The sequence below is a fragment of the Lepidochelys kempii genome, chromosome 1, assembly GCF_965140285.1.
Source record: "Lepidochelys kempii isolate rLepKem1 chromosome 1, rLepKem1.hap1, whole genome shotgun sequence".
NCBI lineage: Eukaryota > Metazoa > Chordata > Testudines > Cheloniidae > Lepidochelys > Lepidochelys kempii.
Window position 1 is genome coordinate 1611278 of NC_136380.1, and position 15735 is coordinate 1627012.

The 15735-nt window shown below is 45.0% G+C and overlaps 1 protein-coding gene across 1 annotated transcript; it reads left to right on the top strand.

Annotated features, from left to right (window-relative positions):
* Positions 1–1675: 1675 nt before the first annotated feature.
* LOC140912309 (olfactory receptor 52E8) lies at positions 1676–2623 on the top strand. Its single transcript, XM_073346563.1, has one exon. It carries the CDS (start codon positions 1676–1678, stop codon positions 2621–2623), a length of 948 nt encoding a protein of 315 aa, XP_073202664.1.
* Positions 2624–15735: the final 13112 nt, after the last annotated feature.

Genomic DNA, 15735 nt, shown 5'->3' on the forward strand with positions numbered 1-15735 from the left:
ATAGTCCTGCTTTTAAATTTAACCTTGTTTCACCTTTTTGTAGAATCCTTTTTTCTTTTTGATCATTCAAGATCTCCTGGTTAAGCCATACTTCCTGTCTTTCCTACGAAGGAAATCAAGGTGAGTTGCATCTGTGTTGTTCCCTTGATCCACCAAATGTGTACCCTTGGTGAAGCAACGTGTTCTTTCATAAAAGTATGAAATCAGTTTTATTTGACAAGATCTGTTTTGCATAAACACTGTTGGTGACTGCTATTACTTACATTTCACGACTTTTTTTAACTAATACCATACCAGCTTTTCCATTGTTTCTTCACCTTGTCAGTTCTTTTATAAATAAACCTTTCCCTTTATTTTTTAATATTTCCCATTTAACAGAGGAATGGACATAAAACTTTTCTTGGACTTATCTTGTTGTTAATATTCTGAATAACCTCCTTTTTATGATCCATAGCATAGAGTTTTCCTGCTGTTTTAATGTCCCTAATCAGTTTTCATAACTTACTATTTCTATTCTTGGCCATCTATTGAACCTTTTTCTATTTGGTACATATTACGTCCCCTCCCCCCAATGGCTACCTTCACTTTACCATTGAACTGTGTTTTTACCCAGAGTTGTTCACTTTGTTGACTGTGGAATCATGAATTTTCCACCATCTAATAAGCTGTTCTCAAAGAATCACCAATTTTCATTCATATTTTTGTGTCTACATTTTTCCTCCCAATCAGATTTGCTGACAATTTTCCTCAGCTTTTGGGAATTAATCGTCCTGGAGCCCTAAGTGTCTATAGTTGGGAACTGGTTGGGAACTGTCCGTTTGAATGTAAATCAAATTCATTTTTTAAATTTTCCTCTCCTATATCATATGCTCTCTTCTTTGTCTCTTCTGTCAAGTAAAGAGTCCCAGACTTTTCTTTTTCTTTCCATATAGCAACCTCCCCTATTCTCAAAGCCTGTCTTGGAAATCCCTTTTATATATTCATATATCCTTGATAGAGACTGGGTGACCAAAATTGAACACACATCCCAAACATGTTATTCTCCATTCCATATCTTAGGGATCTAGCATTGCTTTTATTTTGTCCACTAGTGCAAATGAGCAGGTGTTTCTCTTCGAGCTGCTGCCTATGGCACACAGGTCTTTTCTCTGAGGTATGCTGTCGTTGGGATATTTCTCCCAACCTTTGTCTCGGGAGAAGTTTGGTTTTTTTCACTCTCATATTTTGAGCAACTGGATGAATGGGGAACTCCCTTCAGTATGGACTCCCTATCCTGGCTCTCATTGCATTGAGGAACAATGACAGATAATTAGTATCCAGACTTGTGTTTCCTGCTGGTGTCTCTTAATGTTCTCCACCACAAAGTGTAGGAATTATTAACTCAGGGAACACCACAAAATATGGAATTGGATTTAGTAGGATTATTGTTCATAGTTATTTCTCTGAGTAATTAAATATAATTTTTCAGTGCGTTCAGAGAGATTAATCTGGTTCTCCATGAGAACAGCCTCCACTAGTACATGTGGTGTCTCGTATTAACGTTGTCTCTCCATCCAGGCATTTCTGCTGTGACCATCACCCGAGACCCTGGGAACACACGGAAAGTGAGAGGAACATATTGTACACGCAGGAGACAGCCTTATGCCTCAGAGCTGGACACCTTCTCCTCTGCTCCATGTCAGAATCCAACACAACCGACTTCACCAACCCCTCCACCTTCATCCTGCTGGGCATTCCTGGCCTGGAGGCAGCCCATGTCTGGATCTCCATCCCCTTCTCTGCTATGTACACCACAGCCATCTTGGGAAACTTCACCATCCTGTTCATCGTGAAGAGGGAGCCAAGCCTCCATGGGCCCATGTTCTATTTCCTGTGCATGCTGGCCGTCACCGACCTGGTCATGTCCACGTCCACCATGCCCAAAATGCTGAGCATCTTCTGGTTCAATTCCAGGGAGATCAGTTTCAGTGTCTGCCTCACCCAGATGTACTTCGTTCACTCCTTCTCAACGATGGAGTCTGGAATCCTTGTGGCCATGGCTTTGGATCGCTATGTGGCCATCTGCCATCCCCTGAGACATTCCACCATCCTGACACGCCCTCTGGTGGCCAAGATCGGCCTGGCCGTGGTGCTGCGCAGCGTCATACTAACGTTACCCTACCCGTTTCTGGCGAGGGGATGGCCATATTGCAGAACCAACATCATCCCCAACACCTATTGTGCACATCTAGCTGTGGTGAAGCTGGCCTGCGCTGACATCAGCATCAGTAGTTACTACGGCCTGTTTGAGCTTTTCTCTGTGATTGGAGTAGATGTGTTTTCTATCACCGTGTCCTATACTCAGATCCTCCGCGCCATCTTCTGCCTTCCAACAAAGGATGCCCGGCTCAAAACTTTTGGGACCTGCATCTCTCATCTTTGTGCCATCTTTGCTTTGTACCTCCCAATTTTCTTCTTCTCTCTTACGCAGCGGTTTGGCCACAATGTGCCACTGTATTTACACATTCTCTTTACCAGTGTGTACCAGGTGGTGCCCCCTGTGCTACACCCCATGATTTACGGGATGAGGACCAAACAGATCCGGGGCAGGCTGCTCCAGCTCTTTACTCATAAAGAGACCTAAATATTTTCTCCTTGTGCTCTGGCTCTCAGATTGAGCTTTGTGCAGAGCTAGTTGGTGCATGGTGCTGGGGCCTCTTCCTTGGATCACTTACTGGGCAGAGAGAGAGGCACTATACCCTTTTCTGTTCTTTACTGTGCTGTATCAATGTGATGATTTGGGGAATCAGTCTATGTATACTACACTGGGCTACCACCTGTCTAATTGCTCATAGGTGGACCCCTGAAATTACAATCTTACCCCATCTCTTCTGTCAAGCCTCAACGCTGTTGTGTGTCCAGCCCCAGTGCGAGCTGCCGGTGAAGGAAAGAGTCAAGGCTGCTGAGGCTGGAGCAGCAGAAGAAACCCTCAGCTCAGGGTCTGCAAGCCCTAGTCACAGCCACAGAGCAGAAGCAGGAGCTGAGGGAGGAGGGGGCAGAGGAGCCCTACTCATTTTGTCTCGTCCATCTTCCATACTGCTTCTGCCCAGGGGTTGTCTTATTTCCCCTCTCCTTGAAGGAACCTCAGAGGGCAGGTTTCTTTCACTCTGCTCCCTGACCCTACAGGGCTTGTTTTCTTCCCTCCACCTCCCTTTCCCTTTCTGGACATAGAGGCGGGTTGCGCGGCACCACCGGTACAGTCCCCACACCCGTGCTATGCTCCCTCTTTGCCCATCTCCGTGAGCCACAGGGTCATAAGAAGAAAACGAGTACTTGTGGCACCTTAGAGACTAACCAATTTATTTGAGCATGAGCCTTCGTGAGCTACAGCTCACTTCAGCTCATGCTCACATAAATTGGTTAGTCTCTAAGGTGCCACAAGTACTCCTTTTCTTTTTGCGAATACAGACTAAGAGGGTCATAAGAGAGGTCAAGCCAGAGGATCAACATAGGTCACCGACAACGTCCCCCACTGTCCTGCGGGATCAGCTGTACCGGGAGTCTTTGGCTCACCAATAAAGTGCCAGGAACGACGATGGTTTATTGCTAAAAGCAGCCAAGTACATTGTTGTACATGCTGTACATTGGCCATTCAGCAGTCTCCGTTTGACCAAGTCAGGAGGGGAGGGGGGTTTGGGTGCCACAGAGAGGGCAGCTTGACCCCGCGTCCTTCCTGATAAGAATTGTCTTGAAGTTGCTGATACATGCATCTTAGAAGAGCAGGATGTGCCCCAGGAATGTCTATTGGGGCCTCAGGGCTGCAAACTCTGGAAAAACCCACACCTGGTTAATCAATAATCAGAAGGAACCTCTTGCTTGACCATTGAAACTGCTTACTTAACAAGTTTGCTTTAAAGGACATGTCATTCTTTTACTAATGTATAAATAATGGGGAAAAGTTTGAGGTGGTGGGACTCTTCAGGACTGGACTCTCCCTCTGGATGCATCTTTTGTTTCCCACCGGCAGACAGGGTGCTGCTCTGTCACTTGAGAGTGACACTCAGCTTTGGTAATTATCAAAGGTTAGGGGTGTTCTACTAACCTGTTGCGGACGTGTGTATAAGTGCTTGGGACTAAGTAAAGTTTAGTTTTAAATGAAAGCACACTTGTGTTGTCCTGCTTGTGCCAGCCATCTATTGGTCGGACGGCCGTGTCTCCCCTGATTTATTTCCTGACACCACCTCACACAGAGTAAAAGTTACCAAGAGCTTTGGTTAGAAAGAATCCCGGGTAACAGAGCTTCACCATTTTCTGGTGGACACCTGTGCTTTTAAGGGCAAGGTGAAGCTCCCTCTCCAGCATTGGGAAGACTACCATCTCATCTTCAGGGCCATGATGGCTGTTTTGGAGTAGTGGAAGCAAACCGGGAGGGAAGACATCCTAGTCTACCAAGGGAGCAACTTCTCATGCTCATCCTCCACAAGCTTTACTTCTTCGGATGCCCTGATACCAAGTGACAGGACCTAGTACCATCTTCGGAGTGTGAGGAACACCGGTGGGCCACAAAGTACTCCAACCTGGTCCCACGGCCAACCAGAGATAGTGTTTGGTGGCTCCTTCATGCAGCCATGAGCACTGGCATGTACATGGCACACTTCACCCCCATTCCAGATGCCTGCCCATTTTGTGGCATGAGGCAGACACTGGAATACGCCTCTCTAGAATGCTCAAGGATGCAGCCCCCATTCCAACTCCTTCACAACTTCAACAGGAGGTTCTGACTGCACTTTCCACCACGCCTTTTCATGTATGCTAACTATAATGTGGTCTGCAGGTCCCTTGTGTTACAGGCAAAATTTACTCTGTAAAATTATTAAGCAAACAAATAATTAAGCCCATAAGAAAATAAGAAACTTATAAGAAAAGATATATAGAAGAGCATATAGTCTAGACTATAGGCAACCACAGCTGCTGGCTTCTAGCTGGTAAAGGCCAGGGACTTAGAAGTGACAGAGAGAGGGAGGCACGCCTGTGTGTGTGGGAGTTACAAATCAAAAGAGAGAGCTGGACCTGAATGCACCAGGAGAAGAGAGAGAGAGAGAGAGAGATGGGACAAAACCCACTAGAAAAGGGATTCCCTGTCTATACCGTTCTGGGGAGCAGTTTCCAAGGGAGACACAAACTCTCTCCCTGACCCCAAACAGGCACTTTGTTTTCAGGAAACCTTTCCTTAAGGGAAGCCCGGCTGGATCAGTTCTGGAACAAGAGCACTTGGGGAAACACAGATGGCAGAGGAGTCACATTTGGGTGAAAAAATATCTTGTGGCACTTCCCTGGCCAGGCCCACTCCCCTTCCTCATCTGTGTAGCAGCTCCAGGTTTGCTGTTCCATCCCCGCTCAGCTCGTGCAGCTGGACACTCATCAGCCACCATGTTTGGGGCCCACAAACAGGACCCAGGTGCTTTTGAGTCACAGCACTGTTCAGGCCCTGCCTCTGGTTCTGGGTTTCTAGGCCCACTCTCACAGTGCAGCTTCCAGTCTACTGCCTCCCTCTGGCAGCAGAAACTGGCATGCCAGTCACCAAGGCCCTGAGGCCTGTTTGGCTCGGCTCTCCCGGACTCTCCAATTGCTGCAGCCTACTGTTCCCAAAGCTACCCCTTGGGCGTATTCTGTTTCCAGGTTCTCTTTTTTGGGGCACATGGTCTCTAGAGCAAACAGCCCCAGGCCTTGCAAAATCGGTTATGGGACCACTTGCCAGAAAGAAAAAAGCAACTTGCAGTCTATTAACCCAGATTCACTCTTTAGAGACAGGTTAGAAAAGTATGTAAATGGTAATTAGGACTATTCCATATTAGATTGGCTAGAGCTTTGAAATGTAGCCTTCTATTATTAAAGAACTGGAAGAAGTTAGTGACTCTAGTAGTCTCCGTTTACCGACAGCTTGTTCGAGTTTAACAGTGTAACCAAACAATTCCTGTCTAGAGCTGTATTAGGTGAATTCAGAGATGAAAAGGAAATATTATTTGACGGAACTTGAGTGCAATAATGTAATTTTTCTCTATGTTCTTTTAATGTTTCTTTTGAATTCTCTATAAACTGCTAAAATGATAATAACCTTATGTTAATCCAGACAGTTAATTACCAGTGATGTTTAGGAAATACAAGGTTATTTCAAAAGCCTACTGTTCACCCAAGTAATGGAGCGCTCCTGGTAATCCACCTCCGTGAGAGCCATAATGGTTGAATTCAGGGCTCTACTGAAGGGGACACTGAGGGGAAAGGAAAACAAGTAACTCAACATGTTAAGATTCAGGAAGGAGTTGAAAGACATAATGCATTTTCAACAAACCAACCTGTCAAAGTAGAAGGCGTGGTGTAATAAACCAGGGAACTGATGGGCAAGATCCCCTGGGAGAATAACATGAGGGGGAAAGGAGTCCAGGAGAGCTGGGTGTATTTTAAAGAATCCTTATTGAGGTTACAGGGACAAACCATCCCGAAGTGTAGAAAGAATAGTAAATATGGCAGGCGACCAGCTTGGCTTAACAGTGAAATCCTTGCTGATCTTAAATACAAAAAAGAAGCTTACAAGAAGTGGAAGATTGGACAAATGACCAGGGATGAGTATAAAAATATTGCTCAGGCATACAGGAGTGAAATCAGGAAGGCCAAATCACACCTGGAGTTGCAGTTAGCAAGAGATGTTAAGAGTAAGAAGAAGGGTTTCTTCAGGTATGTTAGCAAAAGAAGAAAGCCAAAGAAAGTGTGGGCCCCTTACTGAATGAGGGAGGCAACCTAGTGACAGAGGATGTGGAAAAAGGTAATGTACTCAATGCTTTTTTTGCCTCTGTCTTCACGAACAAGGTCAACTCCCAGACTGCTGCACTGGGCAGCACAGCATGGGGAGGAGCTGACCAGCCCTCTGTGGAGAAAGAAGTGGTTCGGGATGATTTAGAAAAGCTGGACGAGCACAAGTCCATGGGGCCTGATGCGCTGCATCCGAGAGTGCTCAAAGAGTTGGCGGATGTGATTGCAGAGCCATTGGCCATTATCTTTGAAAACTCATGGCGATCGGGGGAAGTCCCGGATGACTGCGGATGATACTAAACTGGGAGGAGTGGTAGATACGCTGGAGGGCAGGGATCGGATACAGAAGGACCTAGACAAATTGGAGGATTGGGCCAAAAGAAATCTGATGAGGTTCAATAAGGATAAGTGCAGGGTCCTGCACTTAGGAAGGAAGAATCAAATGCACCGCTACAGACTAGGGGCCGAATGGCTAGGCAGCAGTTCTGCGGAAAAGGACCTAGGGGTGACAGTGGATGAGAAGCTGGATATGAGCCAGCAGTGTGCCCTTGTTGCCAAGAAGGCCAATAGCATTTTGGGATGTATAAGTAGGGGCATAGCGAGCAGATCGAGGGACATGATTGTTCCCCTCTATTCGAAATTGGTGAGGCCTCATCTGGAGTACTGTGTCCACTTTTGGGCCCCACACTACCAGAAGGATGTGGATAAATTGGAGAGAGTCCAGCGAAGGGCAACAAAAATGATTAGGGGTCTGGAACACATTTCTTATGAGGAGAGGCTGAGGGAACTGGGATTGTTTAGTCTGCAGAAGAGAAGAATGAGGGGGGATTTGATAGCTGCTTTCAACTACCTGAAAGGGGGTTCCAAAGAGGATGGCTCCAGACTGTTCTCAATGGTAGCAGATGACAGAACGAGGAGTAATGGTCTCAAGTTGCAGTGGGGGAGGTTTAGATTGGATAGTAGGAAAAACTTTTTCACTAGGAGGGTGGTGAAACACTATAATGCGTTACCTAGGGAGGTGGTAGAATCTCCTTCCTTAGAGGTTTTTAAGGTGAGGCTTGACAAAGCCCTGGCTGGGATGATTTAACTGGGAATTGGTCCTGCTTCGAGCAGGGGGTTGGACGAGATGACCTTCTCGGGTCCCTTCCAACCCTGATATTCTATGATTCTATGACTGGAAAAAGACTAATGTAGTGCCCATCTTTAAAAAAAGGAAGAAGGAGGATCCTGGGAACTACAGGCCAGTCAGCCTCACCTCAGTTCCCAGAAAAATCCTGGAGCAGGTTCTCAAGGAATCAATTCTGAAGCACTTAGAGGAGAGGAAAGTGATCAGGAACAGTCAGCATGGACTCACCAAGGGCAAGTCATGCCTGACTAATCTAATTGCCTGCTATGACAAGATAACTGGCTCTGTGGCTGAAGGGAAAGCAGTGGACGTGTTGTTTCTTGACTTTAGCAAAGCTTTGACACGGTCTCCCACAGTATTCTTGCCAGCAAGATAAAGAAGTATCCCTTCCAACCCTGATATTCTATGATTGTATGATTCTATGAAATATATTTTGAAACACTTACCTGTAATATAAGATTTGCTGTTATTGGTAAGTATCATGATGCAAAGTTTGCTGCTAATGGTAAAGCTTATAACAAAAATTTGGTATTGATGGAAAATTCTAAGAAAAGGTGCAACGTGCCTGATATTTGGAAAAGGTTTTGGACATACTAGTCTGTGTATATATATTGTGACAAAGCTCTGTCCTTGCCTCCATGGGTCCCGCGTTTCCTGGAGAATTTCTCTAGCCTCAGAGGCTCACTGTGACCCTCCACGTAACCCTTCTGTCTCTAGAGACAGGGGTCACAGTCTACTGAGCCATTTTCATCATAAGCCAGCGAGAGAGGTGAGGAGAAGTTATCATTCCTTGCACAGTCTCTGTTGTCTCCCAGTCTCAGTGATTAATCAGGGGCAAAAGGCGGACATTTGTTACATTTGTTAGTCTCCAAGATGCAACAAGGGTTCCTCATTGTTTTTACTACAATGTTTGTAACACTTGGGAGTTGTATGGTCAAAAAGTCAAGAGAGGCTTGTGCACACTGCTTCTGCATCCGTCAGTAACTTACTCTCCTTCAGTGAACTAAGGGGGGATGTGTGATTCTCTGTTCCCCAAAGCAACGCCCTGTCTTCACCATATTTACCACAGGGTGAGATGATTATGATGTGATTTTTACAAAGTATATCAAATATGTTCTGTATCAATGGAAAAGTTATGATTTGCTGACACTCGTCAGGCTTTTGGCCAGGGCAAGATGGTACAGCTCTTGGGTCCTAGGCTGGGGAGCTGGGGGGAACTGGCTGGAGCCTCTCTATTGCTGTCCCATGCATGGCTGATGAAAGCATTCATGTAACTGCAGCTGGGTGTGTCCCTGTCTGTGTATGGCCGTGTAAGTGCAAGACCTGAGTGGGTTGCAACTTGTCACAACCTCACAGTGTGAGAGGGGGGCTCAGACTGGTGTGCCAGAGGGCTTGGCAGTCCCCATTTCCAGGTTGAACTGCAGAGAATTGCTTCCCACCCTGCCCCCAAAGAACAGTCCCTGCAAGACCATGAGTTCATTTGCCAGTTGTCATGTGGTCCCTTAGTGAGAGGGAGACTGTGCTTATGGAAGGGAAGTCAGGATATTTGGGTTCTGTCAGTTATTCTCCACGTGACCTTGGAGAAGTCATTTCTCCCCGTGCCTCATTTTACTGAATAGTGAAATGAGGATGGTTCAGAGTGACTTTCTTTTGCTAGGTGTTTTGAAGATCACTCAATCAAAGGTGTTACACAGCTGGATGATACTTACTGATGAGACGGACAGATCTCTGGTCCTTACGACAGCCCCATGTGTTTGCTGTAAATGCTTGTGTCTCCTCTTAGTCAACTTTCTCCAGATCTCTCTCTCTCTCTATTATCTACCGATCTTTCCTGAGAATGTACGGGATATCAGACCCTCTGGAGAGTTAGGTATTATCCCTAGTTTTCTTCTCCTCAATGATAATTTTTAAATATATACACACAAACGTACAGAGCAGCCAATTCCTCTCTGACTCAGCATGGAGCCAATGAGTTCCCATCTCCCTTTGGGAAGGTTCCTTAATTACTGTTTACTCCTAAAGCTGGATAATTAACACATAAGCAGAGACATGCTTGTCTACAGCCTGTTTATGTTCAGATGCTCCCTTTTCCTCTCGAGACTGAGCGAACCCCACTGGGATTACACAGAGCTATATTATAAACTACGCACACCCCTGTGTCTGCTCTTGGCATGGGATATTACTTGAGATGCTGGGGTGAGAGAGGTGTAGGACATGGCTACCTGAAGGGGATTCCTTGGACGACGCTTCCGTCTCAGAATTCACAGGTACCCATCTCTTGCTGAGGAGCTCACCTGATCGACACTTCCCATGCAAGGTGGGTGTGGTGGGATAGAGAGTAAGTTTGTGGTTCTTTCCGCTCTGCAAAACCAAGAGAAATCCAAGGGCCCTTGTCATCAGTGATGAGTTTGCTAAAGAATCACTGGCCAAAATGTCATTCTTTTCTGTGCACCCCTGCTCATCATGCCTAATGGCCTCCAGCCCCAATGTGGGGCATTTCAGTGGCACAGTGAATCCTTCAGGATGAAAGATGTTATTAGCTGTGCAATACAAGGCCAAATTCTGAGACCACGACCAGTGCTGTGTTCAGGTCCCAGTGAGGCAAAACTTCCCTTGGAGAAAGAACCGAGAACAGACGTCAGGAGCCAACTGTATGTTAATGCACAGACACGGTAACCCCCTCCTCTTGTATTTCAGGACTCTGTCTGTTAATGGGGCAGAGGGACAGGGGCTCTTACCTGACTTTTATCTGCTGGAAAGCTTGAAGGTGTTAGGGCTCCTCACTCGAACAATAATGAGAATTTTTAACAGGGGTAACACATACTTTCTCCTAGCTTCATTCCAGAAGTCGGCTGAACTGTTATGTCTGAAGGTATCAAAAAACAATTGTGCTGGAAGCAGACACCCAGCATGGGAAATCTCAGTCCAAACACCTAAAAACTGGAAAACTCATAAGCAACTGAAAATGAGCTCTTCTAATGGAAGGTGTCAGACAGCCTTGACTATAGGTTATGCCACCAGCACCACCTGCAACGGCCAATCCATTTGTGAATCCCATTCTTCTATGCTCCTCTCTCCAACGATGTTGGCAGCAAGGAGTTCTTCAGGCCAAAATGAATTATGTTAGCAATTATCTTTTCTCAATGTAATAAGTTCAGACTTTCAATTTAATTAAATGTTCCCTTGTTCATGTTATGAGACACACTAATTATAAATGCCTGATCTACTTTCTTTATCAATAGATCCATATGGTTTAAGGTCAGAAGGAACCATTTGATCATCCAGTATGACCTCCTGTAAAACCCCAGCTTATTAAATTTCACTCAATTACCTCTGTATTGAGCCAAAAGACTTATGTGTGACTAAGACCTGGTCGACACTAGGATTTTACATCATAGATTGATAGAGCCATGGAGTTATAAGGGAACAAAAAGGACACCTAGTATATCCTCCTGACATGATGCAGGATTTGTTTTCTCTTAGTCTTCTAAGACTGATGGCTACTCACACCTCTTTGGAAAACCTCCAGAGAAGGAGCTTCCATGACTTCCCTTGGAGTCTGTTCCATTGGCCTCCTGTTCTTAAAGTTAGGAAGATTTCCCTTAAACTTAATTTAAATTTGCTATGCTGGAATTTGAACCCATTGCCTCTTCTCCTGCGCCTCTGTGGTAAGGCAGAATAAATTTACTCCACTTTTTGATGGCAGCCTCTCAAGAATTGGAAGACCACTCTCATGTCCCCCATTAATCACCTCTTTTCCATATAAACATATGGATTCCTTCAGCTTGCTCATACAGTTTGCATTCCATTCTTTGCATAACATATGTTACTTGCCTATGGATCCTTTCCAGTTTCTCTATTTCCTTTCTATGCATTGGTGATCAAAACTGGACACATGACTGCAATTGAGACCTAACCAGCACGGAGTAGAGGAATAATATCACGTGCCATGACTTGCATGTTACACTTCTGCTAATATAACCTAACACTGCATTTGCCTTTTTTGAAACAGCAAAAAAATCCACACCTTAGAAAGATGTAGCTATATCATAGAATCATGGAACTGGAAGGGACCTCAAGAGGTCATCAAGTGCAATCCCCTACACTCATGGCAGGAACAGCACCATCTAGAACATCCCTGACAGGTTTTTGTCTAACCTACTCCTAAAAATCTACAATGATGGATATTCCGCAACCTCCCTAGTTTCCCTAACCACCCTGACAGTTAGGAAGCTTTTCCGAATGTCCATCCTAAACCACACTGCTGCAATTTAATTCCGTTGCTTCTTGTCTTCTCTTCAGAAGTTAGGGGGAACACTTTTTCTCCCTCCATGTAACACCTTTCAGGTATTTGAAAATTGTTATCATGTCCCTCCTCAGTCTTCTCTTTTTCAGACCAAACAAACCTAGCTCTTTCAGTCTTCCCTCAGAGGGCATGTTTTCAACACCCCGAGTCATCCTTTCCGCCAGTTTTTCCAGATCATTTTGAATGTTTATCGGATTCTCCAAAGGACTGGCAACCCCTCCCAACGTGGCATCATCGGGAAACTTAAGAAGTTTACTCTCCATGCCGTGAACTAAATAGCTGATGATGACATTCAAAAGAACCAGACCCGGAACTGATCCCTGTGGAACCCCACTTCTTATGCCCTTCCAGCATCACTGTGAAGCACTGATAACTGCTCCCTGGGAGTGGTTTTCCAACCAGTTATGCACCCACCTTATAGTAGCTCCACCTAGGTTGTATTTCCCTCGTTTCTTAATGAAAAGGTCATGTGAGACTGTATCTAATGCCATACTAATGTCTAGATATATCACATCTACTACTTTCTCCGATCCACAAAGCTTCTTGCCCTGTCAAAGAAAGCTGTCAGGTTGGTTTGACATGTTCTGTTCTTGACAAATGCATGCTGACTGTCACTTATCACCCTATGATCTTCTAGATGTTTGCAAATAGATTCCTTAATTATATGCTCCATTATATTACCTGGTACAGAAGTTAAGCTGTAATAGCCTGGGTTGCCCTTTTCCCCCTTTTTATAGATAGCCACAATATGTGCTCTTATCCAGTCTACCAGAATCTCCCCTGTCTTCCATGACTTTTCAGAGAGTAGCTAATCCCTCAGCTATCTCCACAGTCAGTTCCTTCAGAGTATTCTTGGATGCATTTTGTGAGGCCCTGGTGACTTGACGACATCTAACATGTTCATGTAACTTTTAACTTGTTCTTTCCCTATTTTGGCATCTGAACCAACGCCATTTTCACAGGCCCTGTCTAGGTTAGGTGTCCAAACACCACCAACCTTCTTGCTGAACATAGAAACAAAGAAGTCATTAAGCACCTCTGCTATTTCCACATTTTTTGTTATTGTTTTCCCCACTTCATTTAGTAACAGACCTACCCTGTCCTTAGTCTTCTGCTTCCTTCTAACGTATATGTAGCATGTTTTCTTGTTACCCTTTATGTCTCTCGCTAGTTTGATCTCATTTTGTGCCTTGGCCTGTCTAATTTCGCACCTACATACATGAGTTATTTGTTTATAGTCCTGCTTTTAAATTTAACCTTGTTTCACTTTTTTGTAGGATCGTTTTTTTTCTTTTTGATCATTCAAGATCTCCTGGTTAAGCCATTGTGGTCTCTTGCCATACTTCCTGTCTTTCCTGCGAAATGAGATTGTTTGTTCTTGTGCCCTTAATAATGTCTCTCTGAGAAACTGCCAGCTCTCTTCTATTGTTTTTCCCCGTAGACTTGCTTCCTGTGAGATCTTACCGACAAACTCCCTGAGTTTGCTAAAGTCTGCCTTCTTCAAATCCATTGTCTTTATTTTGCTGTTTTCCCTCCTACCCTTCCTTAGTATCATGAACTCTGTCATTTCATGGTCACTTTCCTGCAAGCTACCTTCCACTTACAAATTCTCAACCAGTTCCTCCTTCTATGTCAATATCATGTCCAGAAAAGCCTCTCTCCTGGTAGCTTTCTCCAGCTTCTGGAACCAAAAAAATATCTCCAATACATTCCAAGAACTTGCTGGATAATCTGTGCCCTGGTGTAGACAGCATGAGATGAATTCTCCCATCCACTTAGCTACCACCTCTCGGGGATTACCTCTGCTGATGGGAGAACCCCTTCCCTCTGTGTAAGTCGTGGCTATATGGAAGTGCTATTGCCTCATCTATGTAGCATTTGAAGTGTAAACAACCTTTCAAGCAGATTTTCCAGAAAACACCCAGTCTGGATCTGCCAACATGGGGAACTGGAGAATCCCACACTTCCCCTCTCAGTGTGTGCTCATGTTTAGGCACCGTCAGTGCTAAGTATTTGACCCTAATTTCAAGCTGGAATTTGCCTGGCTTCAGCTTCCAGCCCTTCGGTCTTGCTGAGTCTTTCTCTGGTAGATTACAGAGCCCATTATTACCCAGAGTTTCCTCCCCATGAAAGTCTCTGCTTGGGCATCTTAGTGATAACTGAGGGAGATATACACCTTCAAGTCTAATGATCCTGCTTTTTTTCCATCCTCCAATCATTTTTTTGGCTCTTTTCTGCCTCCTCTCCAAGTTTTCAATATCTTGTTTCAAATGTGGACCGCAGAACTGAATGTAGTTTGTTTCACCCCATCATCCCTTTATGCTATGGTGTCGCACTGGGAGCTCATGATGAGTTGATTGTCCACAATGTCCCCTGAATCCTTTTTAGGATCCTTTCATTCCATAATACAGTGTTGTAGTGTGGGGGTCTGACCTGCATTCCCTGTTCCGAGAGGATCAATTTGCATTTGACTGAATTGAAACATTTTGTTTACATAGGAACCACTTTCCAAATTCTCCAGATCAATCAGTATGCCTGCCCAGGCTGCCTCATTGCGTCAATTTTCCCAATCTTTGGGTCACCCACAAATTGTATCTGCTGTGATTTTCTATTTCCTTCTAGATCATAGAATCATAGCATCATAGAATATCAGGGTTGGAAAGGAATTCAGGTGGTCATTCAGTCCAACCCCCTGATCAAAGCAGGACCAATCCCCAATGAAATCATCCCAGCCAGGTCTTTGTCAAGCCTGACTTTAAAAGACTCAAAGGAAGGAGATTCCACCACCTCCCTAGCTAATGCAGTCCAGAGTTTCACCACCCTCCTAGAGAAAAAAGTTTTTCCAAATATCCAACCTAAACCTCCCCCACTGCTACTTAAGGCAATTACTCCTTTTTCTGTCATCTGCTACCACTGAGAACAGTCTAGATCCATCCTTTTGGAACCCCCTTTCAGGTAGTTGAAAGCTGCTATCAAATCCCCCCTCATTCTTCTCTTCTGCAGACTAAACAATCCCTGTTCCCTCAGCCTCTCCTCATAAGTCATGAGTTCCAGTCCCCTAATCATTTTTGTTGCCCTCCTCAGGACTCTTTCTAATATTTTACATCCTTCTTGTAGTGTGGAGCCCAAACTGAACACAGTACTCCAGATGAGGCCTCACCAATGTCAAATAGAGGGGAACAATCACGTCCCTCAATCTGTTGGCAATGCCCCTACTTATATAGCCCAAAATGCCGTTAGCCTTCTTGGGAACAAGGGCACACTGTTGACTCATATCCAGCTTCTCGGACACTGTAAGCCCTAGGTCCTTTTCTGTAGAACTGCTGCCGAGCCATTCTGTCCCTAGTCTGTAGCGGTGCATGGGATTCTTCCGTCCTAAGTGCGGGACTCTGCACTTGTCCTTGCTGAACCTCATCAGATTATTTTTGGCCCAATCCTCTAATTAGTCTCGGTCCCTCTGTATCCTATCCCTACCCTCCAGCGTATTTACCTCTCCTCCCAATTTAGTGTTGTCATA